Source organism: Dipodomys spectabilis, unplaced genomic scaffold (genome assembly GCF_019054845.1).
Source record: "Dipodomys spectabilis isolate Male_0828 unplaced genomic scaffold, ASM1905484v1 ptg000440l, whole genome shotgun sequence".
NCBI classification, from domain to species: Eukaryota; Metazoa; Chordata; class Mammalia; order Rodentia; family Heteromyidae; genus Dipodomys; species Dipodomys spectabilis.
In genome coordinates this window covers 3213540-3227597 of record NW_024871117.1, presented here as the reverse complement: position 1 = coordinate 3227597, position 14058 = coordinate 3213540, and the positions used below count along the sequence as shown (strand labels likewise).

General features: G+C 34.8%; 1 protein-coding gene across 1 annotated transcript in view; it reads right to left on the bottom strand.

The window, feature by feature from the left end:
* Positions 1 to 14058, bottom strand: part of LOC122097927 (cadherin-12-like) — a gene marked incomplete at its 3' end in the record, with an annotated part of 204401 nt that overhangs the window by 26703 nt on the left and 163640 nt on the right. Inside the window, exon 4 of the mRNA XM_042668503.1 lies at positions 8571 to 8738. Coding sequence (XP_042524437.1) covers positions 8571 to 8738 — 168 coding nt within the window. The remainder of the gene's footprint in view (positions 1 to 8570; positions 8739 to 14058) is intronic.

Genomic DNA, 14058 nt, shown 5'->3' with positions numbered 1-14058 from the left:
TGTAACATACAGTAACTTATTAATCGATATTATGATTATCTTCATTCTATCATATTAGTACCTCAGGGATAATCTATTCTAAACTCACAAGAAAATAATACTTTCATACTCTGAAAATAGTACATTCATACTCTGAATTCAGAGGTCTTTCTTTCATTTTTATTTTCTCGATCTCACATTTATAAAGAAATTTCATATTTAACTATGCCAAACTCCATCATGCTCCATAAGATTTAAGCAAACCTTTTTGCATGTTGAAGCAAATAAGAATGTATATCTTTAAAGCCAATAAGATAACGTTTTGTTTTGAAGTACAGTTGTGTAATAGTCACTAGCAAACACAATTAGCTGCAGGAATTATCTGGTACATTGTTTATGTATGAACTACATCTTCCATTTTTGTGATATAATGGGGTTTGAATTTGCACCTGTAAACCTTTTACCAGTTACACAGGTCCCCAGCCCTTTTTCTTCAGTTATTTTTTAGACAGAGTGTCAAAATTTTGCTCACATTGGTTTGAACAGCAAGTCCTTGTACTTAAACCCCTGGTTTATGTGGGATTACAAGTTTGTGCTGTCATGACTGAGAGGAGTTCTTTCTAATGTTACTACTTCCAGGGTAGTTTTGAACCAAGATCTTTCTCATCTCTGCCTCCAGGGTAGCCTAGTCTAGAAAATGTGACTTAACTATGTCTGGAGAAACACATGCTTTTTGACAGTAGCATTTGAATATATGGTATTACATTTTGTAATTTTATGTCACATTTTCTATTTAATTGTTCCATAGAAGACATATTCTTATTGTAGTAGCAAGGCTCCTCAAGAAATGAATTTTCTATTTATAACTAGATCCCGCCATTTATTCTGAAGGATGAATTTCAAAAATGATACTAAAAAGAAAATGGACTGACAAGAAGGAATTTAGAATTTAGGGAGTCTGCTAATTTTAATCATATAAAATGCAAAACTTTACATGATCCAAAAATATCTCATGTCTTTTTCTTCAGCTTTCAACTGTGTATATAATACAAGCAGTCACTAATTCTCTCACTATGCTGTACATAATAACTTTATTCTGCTCTGCATTCTTCTGCTTGAATTCTAAAAACTCAACATGTTTTGCACAGGTGTTCAAAGATATAATATACAGTGATAGATAGAAGTCAACTTTTTCTTTCAATAATATACTAAACTAAATGAAAAATAAACTTGCATGTTTCAGATGTTGCAACTTTAATAGTTTGGGCAAATCATATATTCCCTTGAAGAGAGAATACTCTTCTTAACACTAAGTATTTCTGTGGTCAGAAATTATGACATAATTTCTAAAATTCTCTGAAATGTTTTAAAGGTTCTAATACTCTTATCCTGCAATGCATTCTCAGTAGATTAATTCTAGTAAATTTTACTTAACAAATTCAAACTTGAATACATAATAGCCATGCCTACAACTTTACTTTCTATTCTTTAAAGTCAGATCGGAAAATGAGCCTCACATATTAGTTCACGTAACCATGTCATTTGCAATTTTTGTTCGTTAAGATGTTCAACGTTAACCATCCAAGAGAAGTCCAAGAAATATGATAGATCTATCCAACACTTGGAAGACACCATCAGAAGGCCTAATCTAAAGATAATGGTTGTAGAGGAGCACTTAGAAACAGAAGTTAATGGTCTAGGAAATTTGTTTAACGGGATCTTAACAGAGAACTTCCCAAACATGCAAAAAGATAGGCCTATTCAGATACAAGAAGCTTTTAGAACTCCAAATAGACCAGACCAGAATAGGACATTCCACCATCACATTATAATCCACACAGGATCAACTCAGACCCAGGAAAAGATCCTTAAAGCTGTCAAGGAGAAAAGATTAATCACGTATAAAGGGAAACCAATTAGAATCACATCAGATTTCTCAGCAGAGACAATCAAAGCAAGAAGAGCCTGGAATGATGTATGCCATGCCCTAAAAACAAACAACTATCAACCAAGAATACTGTACACAGCTAAACTCTCCTTCATAACTGAAGGCCAAATAAAAACCTTCCATAGCAAAGAAAAATTGAAACAATTCATCTCCACCAAACCAGCCCTACAAAAGATTCTTAAAGGTGTCCTACACATAGAAACCCAACAAGACCACAATAAAGGCCAAGAAACTGCACCCAAACTGAGAATCCAAGAACCATAGGAGGAACCCAGTTTTCGCAGCCACCAAGAAGGTGGATAACATGGCAGGAACTACCAAAAACCTATCAGTCCTATCTCTCAACATTAATGGATTTAACTCTCCAATTAAGTGACATAGACTGTCTAGTTGGATTATAAAACAAGATCCTTCTATCTGCTGCATTCAAGAGTCACATCTTACATGTGAAAACAAACACATTTTCAATGGTAAAGGCTGGAACAAAATCTACCAAGCAAACGGCACCCATGAACAGGGGGGAGTTGCAATCCTAATATCAGATAAAATAGACTTCAAATTAAAATTTGTGAGAAGAGATAAAGAAGGTAGCTACATATTAATTAAGGGATCTCTCCTTCAGGAGGATATTACAATTCTAAATATCTATTCGCCATACAATGGAGCACCCGAATTTATCCAACAAACACTACTTTCCCTCAAATCCCACATAGATCCAAAGACATTAATTGTTGGGGATTTTAACACACCACTCTCCCCACTAGATAGATCAACTCGGCAAAAACTCAACAGAGAAACCGCAGATCTAAACAGCTGCATAGATTAACTAGATTTAACAGACATTTACCGAATATTTCACCCAGCAGCATCAGAATACACGTTTTTCTCAGCAGCACATGGAACATTTTCTAAAATAGACCACATTTTAGGCCACAAAGCTAACTTGTCCAAATTCAGAAATATTGAAGTTATACCTTGCATTCTCTCTGACCACAAGGGAATAAAATTAGAACTCAACACCAAAAGCCACCAAAGAAAGTCCGGTAACACATGGAGGCTGAACAACACACTGCTGAATCACGAGTGGATCATGGAAGAGATTAGAAAGGAAATTCAAATGTTCATGCTATTCAACAAAAATGAGCACACAAATTACCAGCTCCTCTGGGATCCAGCAAAGGCAGTACTCAGAGGCAAGTTTATAGCTCTGAGTTCCTACATCAACAAATTGGAGAGATCTGAAACCAACAATTTAATGACACATCTAAACCACCTTGAAAAAGAGCAGCAGATAAACCCCAATCCAGTAAATGGAAAGAAATAATTAAAATTAAATGAATTAGAATCCAAAAAAACTATAGAAAAAATCAACAAAAGAAAGAGTTGGTTCTTCGAAAAAATTAACAAAATTAACAGACCCTTAGCAAATCTTATCAGAAAAAGAAGAGAACACACCCAAATAAATAAGCTCAGAGATGAGAATGGAAACATCACCAAGGAAACAACCAAGATTCAGAACATTATAAGGGAATACTTCTCAAAACTTTATGCTAGTAAGTTTGCAAATTTGGCAGAAATGGACCTTGTCCTAGCAAATATTGACATGCCAAAACTAAACCAAGATGAGTTAAACCATCTTAACAGGCCCATATCAAGCATTGAAATAGAAACAGCAATAAGAGACCTCCTAGCTAAGAAAAGTCCAGGACCAGACGGATTTACAGTGGAATTTTACAAGGCCTTCAAAGCAGAGCTCATACCAATACTCCTCCAACTCTTCAATGAAATTGAAAGAGAAAGTTCACTACTGAACACATTCTATGAAGCCATCATAACCCTCATCCCAAAACCAGGCAGGGATTCATCAAAGAAAGAGAACTATAGACTCATTTCTTTGATGAACATTGATGCAAAACTTCTCAACAAAATTTTGGCCAATCAACTTCAACAATTCATCCAAAAAATCATACACCATGATCAAACAGAATTCATTTCAGGGATGCAAATCTGGTTCAATATACGCAAATCAATTAATATTATTCATCACATCAACAGGAGCAAGGATAAGAACCACATGGTTATCTCAATAGATGCAGAAAAAGCATTCGACAAGATCCAACACCCCTTTATGATGAACGTTTTGGAAAAATTAAGAATCCATGGACCATTCCTCAATACAATAAAAGCTATATATGACAAACCTACAGCCAGCATTATACTTAATGGTGAAAAACTAAAGCCATTTCCTCTTAACTCAGGAACAAGATAAGGATGTCCACTCTCTCCACTTCTCTTCAATCTAGTATTAGAATGCCTAGCTACAGCAATAAGACAAGATGCAGACATAAAGGGGATCCAAATAGGGAAAGAAGAAATAAAACTCTCCCTCTTTGCAGACATGATCTTGTATTTAAAGAATCCCATGGACTCCACTCTCAAATTACGCAAGCTGATTCAAAACTTTGGCAAAGTAGCAGGTTATAAAATTAACCCCCCAAAATCAATGGCTTTTCTGTATGCCAACAATGAGAAAAGTGGGGCTGAAATTAGGAAAGTAACTCCATTTGTAATAGCCCCTCAAAAAATAAAATACCTAGGAATTAACTTAACCAAAGAAGTGAAGGACCTCTATGATGAAAACTTTAAAATCTTGAAAAAGGAAATCAAAACAGAACTTAGAAAATGGCAAAACCTCCCATGCTCCTGGATTGGAAAGATTATCATCATGAAAATGGCAATACTTCCCAAGGCTATCTACAAATTCAATGTGATACCTATCAAAATTCCAACCTCATTCTTCAAGGAAATAGAAGAGGCAATCCAAAAATTCATATGGGACAATAAAAGACCCCGAATACCAAAAACCCTCCTCAACTGAAAGAACACTGCTGGAGGAATATCAATACTAAATTTCAAACTCTACTATAAAGCCATAGTAATCAAAACAGCTTGGTACTGGCACAAGAACAGACATCAGGACCAATGGAATAGAATTGAAACCCAGAAATGAACCTACAGACCTATAGCCATCTAATCTTCGATAAGGGAGCTAAAACAATAGAATGGAAGAAAGACAGCCTCTTCAGTAAATGGTGCTGGCAAAATTGGTTAACTACGTGTAGAAAACTAATGCTACATTCTTATATATCACCCTGCAACAAAATCAACTCCAAATGTATCATAGACCTCGTAGTCAAAGCAGACACTCTGAAAACATTACAGGATGGAATAGGAGAAATGCTAGGTCTCCTTGGAGCAGGCCAAAATTTTCTTAATAGAGACCCAGAAACACAACAAATCAAAGAAAGGTTGAACAAATGGGATTTCATGAAGTTGCAGAGCTTCTGCATGGCAAAGGACATAGCTAGCAAGATCAACAGAAAGCCCACAGATTGGGTGAAGATCTTCACTAGCCATACAATGGACAAGGGTCTCATATCTAAAATATACTTGGAACTCAAAAAATCAAATCCCCCAACAACAAATCCTCAAAGAAACAACTGCCCAATAAATAAGTGGGCTAAAGACTTAAAGAGAAACTTCTCTGAAGAGGAAAGAAGGATGGCCAATATACACATGAAGAAATGCTCAACCTCCCTAGCCATAAAAGAAATGCAAATCAAAACAGCATTGAGAAACCATCTCACTCCAGTTAGAATAGCTATAATCAAGAACTAACAACAACAGATGCTGGAGGGGATGTGGACAGAAAGGAACCTTACTTCATTGTTGGTAGGAGTGTAAACTTGTTCAACCAATCAAGAAAGCAGTATGGAGGTTCCTCAAAAGACTCCACATAGAGCTCCCCTATAACCCAGCAATCCCACTTTTGGGCATTTACCCAAATGTTTACAAACAAGACCACAGTAAAGCTACCAGCACAACTATGTTTATTGCAGCATTATTTACCATAGCTAAGATATGGAACCAACCCAGATGCCCCTCAGTAGATGAATGGATCAAGAAAATATGGTATATATACACAATGGAATTCTATGCCTCCATCAGAAAGAATGACATTGCCCTATTTGTTAGGAAATGGAAAGGCTTGGAAAAAATCATATTGAGTGAAGTAAGCCAAGCCCAAAGAAACGTAGGTCCCATGGTTTCCCTTATTTGCAATATCTAGTATATGTATGAGTCAAGCAGAAAAGGACAGATAATGTGATGTTAGGAAAATGAAACCTTAGTTTGTATTTAAATGTTTTTTTTTCTTTCATGCATTTGTTTCTAACACATTTATAAGATTATTTCTTTGTTGTTAGTATGTCCGATCCCCCACAGTATAACCCCTGCTTTCACTATATTTTATGTCGGTATAATTTGTGGAGGAGAAGGGGAAAACAAGTCGTTTAAGGATACAGGTGGACCCGCTGCAACAATGAGAAGTACAAGTTGTCATGTCGAAAATGAACTTTACAACTTTGGTGGGGGGGTAATGGGGGGAGGATTAGGTGGGGTGTTGGGGGGAGGGAGGGGTGGGAGGCTGGGAAAGGATGTGAAGGGTAAAGAAAGGAGGAGGCTGCAATGCTTGATAAGAAATGTACTCATTATCTTGCCCATGTAATTGTAACTCCTTTGTACAGTATGTTCACAATAAAAATAAAAAAAAAATTAAGATGTTCAAGGTTTCATTAAGGGATTGCCATGTTACTATGCCCTAGTCTATTCGTCTGGGTCTCTTTTATCAATCATACTTTCTCATACTAGGTTTTCATCTTATAGGTTATAAGGACTTTGCATCTCTGAATGGAAAGTACCTGCTATCAATCATGTGAATAAGTTGAGTTATGCTCCCTAAAATTATATTTGCTATTTCCTACCTTCAAATCGCTTACACTTTAAAATAATATCAAAATAGTTGTTTTTTTACCTGCCACACTCAAACAATATCTGTGAATACCTCTGCAAGTAATCAAATTCAAGTTGACTTGCCACCACTCACAAGCACAGAAATGAGAGCAAAGGAATGCTATCACATAAACTACTTTCCACCACATTTTACATATACTAAATCCAAAGCATGACTCGAGTTTATAATACCACTTTTACATATACACAATATAATGTCTCCATCTATCCTTCTCAAGTAGCTATTAGACCTTGCTTCACAGAAGACAAGAGAATGAAAAGATAAAACAAAACAAAAAAACAAAACAAGTTTAACCACAAATGTTATGTAACTGTAACCCCTGTGTTCCTCAGCTTGAGAGTAAAACAAAATTTAAAAAAAAACAAGGAGGAAATGGAATGTTTTTACTGTTGGAATCACATTTCATAATAATGTTGTATGCTAGAGAACCAACTGCATTATTTGTTTTTAGTTTTTGTTTCCTTTAACAGAAAGTTGAGTATAATTTTTAAACATTCTGTACATTTAATGACTATATATGGTTTCCTAATCACTTGCCATATCATTGGCTAAAGTGGGGACACTTATTTTTCTTTAATAAATTAATTCAACTGTATTGTTTCACAGAATCGTCTGCCTTTCTGGTGCACAAACAACATGGCATTTTGAAGCATGTATGCTTAGTGGAAGGGATTAATTGAACAAATTAACACATTAATTAAAGTACCATAGTTTCTAATCGCCAATTTTGCAACATTTATCCATTGTATTTTCTTTTCATGGAGTAAAGCTCTTGTCATAAAGAAAATATGTTACTGATATAAGAAAATATGAGAATAAATTAAAATATGAAACAAAACATATGGCTCAAAAATAAGATATCTATTTTATTGAAATAATCTCATATATAGACAGATTTATACACATGTCTATCTAACTATCTAGCAATACATATACTATATGCTATATATAATATGTATATATTATAATGTATACATATATATTTATATATAAATGAGCTTATAAACCCTTCTGCAAAGGGAAAGAGGAAAATCATTTTTCCCTTAATAAATCAGAATAAAACCTCTCAGCTTCAAGAGTCTTCTCTGGAAGAAGGAAACAATTCTTAAAAATACACCAGAAAGCAAATAGTTACTGACTGGTGTTAAATGAAATGCCCAGGAGGAACCTAGTCGAAACCTAGGTGAGAAGTGCTCATTTTCAAGGAAACACAGAGCTATGGAGAAGGGATAGGTGTGACTCTTTCTATTATCATAAAAAGTATAGCAATTGTCACATATTGCAAGTCTGGGGTACAGTAACTAGTCAGAACAAAAGTAAAAGAAACAACATCAATATTACAGAAAATATATTAAGGAGCACACAAAAATGTATTAAACTATTTCTATGAACATAATTGACAAAATAAGGCATGCAATATTCATAATCCTTACATGATAAAAGAATACTGTGGAAAAATATCTGTTATGAATGTGATGATATCTTACCTTAGATTGTGTAAGTTTATATTACTCTTTTACTTAGTAAGATTTGAGAGCAAAGCACCAACCTATTATGAATATTGTATTTCAACAGGAATCAATTAGCATGAAAGCAACCATTCAACTTTTGACCCTTTGTGCCTTTCTAATAAGTCATGATTTTCATGAAAAATTTAAATTCTGAGTCACATAATTCCTCTGTTCTCTTTCCTAAAGACCGATGATCTCTGTGGGAGAATTTTCGATCACAAAGCCTGCTAATTTAAACTTAAGAAGATAGCTGACGTACTTTTGGGGAAGCGGGGCGGGTTGTCGTTGACGTCGGTGAGGGTGATGTTGACGAGGGTAGTTCCTGCCAGTCCTCCCAGCTGGCCGCCCATGTCCTTGGCCTGAATGAGGACCTGGTATTGCTCCTTCACTTCTCTGTCCATGTTCGGCAAAGCTGTCCGAATGACCCCTTAGGAGGAAAGCGATAACTCGAGATCAGGTCTACAGATCCGTATTTATTAAACTAAAGCACAGTCAAACAAGAAAAAAATGATTCCAAAATCAGAAATAAAGGCAGGCAGCTAAAATAATGGTCTTTAGTGAGCAACACAGTGCAAGTAACTAAGAATTAGAGGCAAAGTAATGTAATATAATGAAATGCAGTAAATTTTTATTGAGGCAAATTTAGAAAACAATGCATTCATTCTAAAATACTTTAAATTGCCTGTTAGACTATACTTAAATGCACAGAAAATAATAAGTCATATATATATATATATATATATAATTAGATGGTGGGAATGTGATCATAATGATGGCCATTTTTTATTATTTCAAGAGTAATTATTCTAAGAATTTTAAAACACATCACATGTGTCATGTACACATTCCATTTTGTCATTTAGAAAGTTCCTTAATTGTTTAACAACAGGTTTTTTATCTACCACTTATTTAACATTTTGTTTTTGGTGAAAGACACAGAGTCCCTTGAACACTGAGAAGTGGTTTCTAACAGTTTGAAGGAACTCAGGAGGTCACTGGCAAAGGGAGTGACTTCCAGCGTGAGTGGAATGAGCTATACAAAGTTTTGTGTCTAAGTGTAGAACTATATATATATATATATATATATATATATATATATATATATACTTATTCATAGAAGAAGAAGCATCACTACTGTTTGCAAGTAAAATTAATATTTTCACCAAAAACTGAATAATTAATGTTTAATCCACTGAATTATCCAGTATGTAAATAGGCTTAGTGAGGAAACTCAAGAGTCTTGACTTTAAAGCACAAGGCTGTGGTAATTTGTATCTTAAATAAAGAAACATCCATGAATAATAAAGATAATATCAGCCACCTCTACAAGCACATAGTATTCAAATCTTATATACCTATTTATGTGTACTTTTTACTCTCTATATAACAACTGCTATTTTGTTGCTAATTAGACTTAAGTTTCTATCTAAACCCCCCCCCCCCCAAAAAAAAAAATGTCAGGAAGAGTCACATAGCTAGAGAATGACATTTTTTCTTTTCTGTTGCTGACATTTTATCCATACATTGATCCAGACACCATTTTGATTCAGTTTGTTCTCTCTTTAGCTCAGGCTCCTGATGCTTTATTTTTAAGTCTCTTGAAGTTACTGATTTTTTTGTTGTTGTTAATTGTATTTTTTATCATTAAGTATTTGGATAGAGTGCTGTCATTCAACAAATCAATGACAAGTAGGAGAAAAAATGATAGCGACAAACCTGGACATTTATCTCTATTAGGGAAAAAGGTGTGTGCTCAATAGAGAAATAACACACTGTGTGTCAAGATCTTGATTACAACATGCCTTATCTGTTCTTTAGGACTTATTAAAGTTTCCATCCCCCTAATCAATCAATAGCAGATGGTTCAAAATAGTAGCCCTAGATATAATAGAGTTATATATTAGGAAACGCCAATGTATTCTTCTGAGGGCTTGCTGGATGTCCCTAAATAGATACAAAGCACTTCATTCTTATCAGAGTCTCAGAAATAAAGCATTTGTTTACTATTTTCTCTCCTAAGATATTCACGAGGCACCATTCTTATGTATGGATAGATTTCATCACCTTGTTTTATTTTATTTTATTTGTTGTCAGTCATGGGGCTTGAACTCTGGGCCTAGGCCCTTTATCTGAGCTCTTCAGCTCAAGGTGAGCACTCTACCACTTGAGCCACAGTGCCACTTCTGGTTTGCTGGTTCTTAATTGGAGATAAGAGTATCATGGGGGGCTGGGAAGGTGGCTCAGTGGTAGAGCACTTGCCTTGCATGCCTGAGGCCCTGGGTTGGATTCCTCAGCACCACATAAACAAAAAGAAAAAAGCCGGAAGTGGCGCTGTGGCTCAAGTGGTAGAGCTCTAGCCTTGAGCTGAAGAGCTGAGGGACAGTGCCCAGGCCCAGAATTCAGGCCCACGACCGGACCAAAAAAAAAAAATGAGTATCATGGACTTTCCTGCTCTGGCTGGCTTTGAACCTGGACCCTGAGATCTTGCCTCCTGAGTACTTAGGATTACAGGCAGGAGCCACCATTGTCTGGCTGTCATCAGCTTTTTTCTGTGTATGCATACACATACTTACATAGCCAAAATTATTTTTTTTTCCTGCAGCTCCTTTTAGCCATCAATAGGTAGGTGTTCCTTCTAGAGAATCAGAGAATATCTCTAATTCTTCTTCTAAAGAATAGCTCTAAAACATCTCAGGAATCAAAACAAGAAGTTTTGTCCTTTCAAGGTGAAACCTTCATAGACATTCTGCCAATGTTTCCATCTTGTAATTTGTAAAGCACAGATAGTGGAAAATTCTCTGATTTATCCTCAATTGTGTCAATGTAAGGTCCAAGAAACACGTATCAATATTGCATTCCTGATCATCTGATATCACAACACATTTGTAAAACACTACAAATAGGTTAAAATGTGCAGTTTAATCTTATTAATTGTATGTTTCCTTGACACATTTTTGCTTCTTATATTTATTTGCATCTATTGATTTTCTTGTCCTTGCTATGTCCATAATCAATCCTGTCTTCATGCTTCCTAGTAATTCATTACTTTTATTAAAACACATTAAAGCAAGGATCACTTTGTGTAGGCAAATACTCTTATTTTTCTTTGAAGGAATAAAATTGTCATTCTCTTACCAGCATAACCTAAATTATCTGTGTTCTTAAATTATTTTCATTCTGAATTTAAATCATTTTTATTTTGAATTAAAATCAAACGAACTTCAAACTAGATCCTTATATATTACCCTGCACCAGAATCAACTCCAAATGGAGCAAAGACCTCGGAGTCAAAGCAGACACTCTGAAAACATTACAGGATGGAATAGGAGAAACCCTCGGTCTCCTTGGCTCAGGCCGAAATTTTCTTAATAGAAACCCAGAAACACAACAAATCAAAGAAAGGTTGGACAAATGGGACTGCATGAAGTTGCAGAGCTTCTGCATGGCAAAGGATATAGCTAGCAAGATCAATAGAAAGCCCACGGAACGGGAGAAGATCTTCACTAGCCATACAATGGACAAGGGTCTCATATCTAAAATATACTTGGAGCTCAAAAATTAAATCCCCCAACAACAAATCTTCGAATAAACAACTGCCCAAACACTAAAATATCTTAAGAATTGTATTATTTTCCAAAGTACAATACATGATATAGTCCATGCTACAATTTAAAAATAGAGCTTTAAAGCACGAACACAATTTTTTAACTCAAATAATATCAGTTCATTAGAAGTTTCATTTAGAATGTGGCCTGATAAACAACTCTGAATGAAGCATGACAGACTCAAGAACACAGATCTTGGAAACATTCAATAATATGTGCTGCAAACTTGAGCCCAGCCAAATCAACCAACATGAAATATTAGAACAGTGAAATGATGAGGAGAAATAACCATCTCCTGCCTCAAATCCTTTTATTCAAATTCTATAAATATGGTAGAAATAAATAAAGATTTGTAAAGGTTACATATTTGAAAATACACATAAGTGAAGAGATATTGAGGACAATCTTCTCGGGATAGATGGTAGCAATGGTTCCAGGGCTATGTAAATGCACTAATTAGTGCTGTTGACTATACAATTAAAATATCCTAGTATTTTATGAGCATAGAAAAAGTAACATTTGTAAATTAAGGAAGAGATGCAAAAAAGAAATAATATCATAATGATGCTTTCTCAAAAGGGGCTCAAATCATTAACATCATTTTATACTACACACTGCATCAAACTGGAGTTACTTAAGACTCAATTGAAGTTACTTAGAAAAAAGTTGAAGGCATTGCTAACACTTCAACTTGAATTTAGAAATAGGAATTGACTCTTTACAGTAACATTTGATTCCCTATTTATATCTATTATCAAGGTTATTGGAAATGTGTCATTGTGAAGAAAAAAATCAAAGCAATGTTTTTGCTCATATGTAAAGTTTTATAAATCATATTTACTTCTATTGTTTTAAACTTTAAACATGATAATTTATGTAATAAAATTATGCAATATATATATATATATAAATACGTCAGTGTTCTATTTGCATGTAATATAATAAGCACATTTTCATTTATATTTGAGAATAAATATTTAATAATTGTCATAGACAATTATTACACGATGGTATATCAAGCATACACGAGTGTATACTGAGTATTAAAATTTGTTAATTAAATAATTTTCATACTTTTTATGAGATTTCTTATTTAGTTTATTTAATGTAACATATCTATTTTAATGATTTATATATATATGTGTATATATATATATATATATACTTGCTAATAGAGTATATTATCAAACAGCAATACAGAAACAACTGGTATTTTTTTTTGTCGGTTGTGGTTCTTGAACTCTGGGCCTGAGCACTGTCCCTCAGCTCTACAGTTCAAGGTTAGCATTCTCCCATTTTAGCCACAGCACCACTTCCCGTTTTCTGGTGCTTTATTAGACATAAGGGTATCAGGACCTTTCCTTCCCGGGCTGGCTTTGAACTGTGATCCTCAGATCTCAGTCTGCTGAGTACCTAGGATTACAGGCGTGAGCCACCAACGCCCCACATTGTATTTTCTTTTTTTAAAAGAATGAAATTGTTAATATTTTTCTTCTTAAATCTTTAAGCACCAAAAGTTTTTTATGAGCATCTTTTTCAAGTATTGTTTCAAACTGTTTTCTATACTCAGATGTGGAAATTTTTAGATAGCATTGATTTCTCATGAATTTTAATTAATAACGGCAAAAGCAATCATAAAAGGAAGCGTATAGCTGTATAAGTTGTAATGAATGGAGACTATTTTGTAGAATACGCAATTATCCTTGTTTTTTTGGCTTTCCATATGTACCACAAGGTGATAAATTTGACAAGAAGTCTTCTTAATGGCTTCTGTGCATGAACAACTAGTTTTCACTCTCTTAATGAAGTACCTCATCACCCACTCTTTTCCTGTCTAGTGGTCTGAGGCATTGTTAGTATCAAGACTTCTGTCTCCAGTGGAAAAAAAAAAAATCAATGCTTCAAAAATCTATTGAGTAGTTTATGCCAGAAGCGTTTCACCTTTATTTATAAACATTAAGCATCATTTAAGAATACAAATACAGCTGGGCTCTGGTGGCCACACCTGTAATCCTAGCTACTCAGAAGGCTGAGATCTGAGGAACACGGTTCAAAGTCAGCCTGGAAGGCCAGAAGTGGAGCTGTAGCTCAAGCAGTAGCACGCTTGCCTAGAGGGGAATAGCACAGGGACAGTGAGTGGCC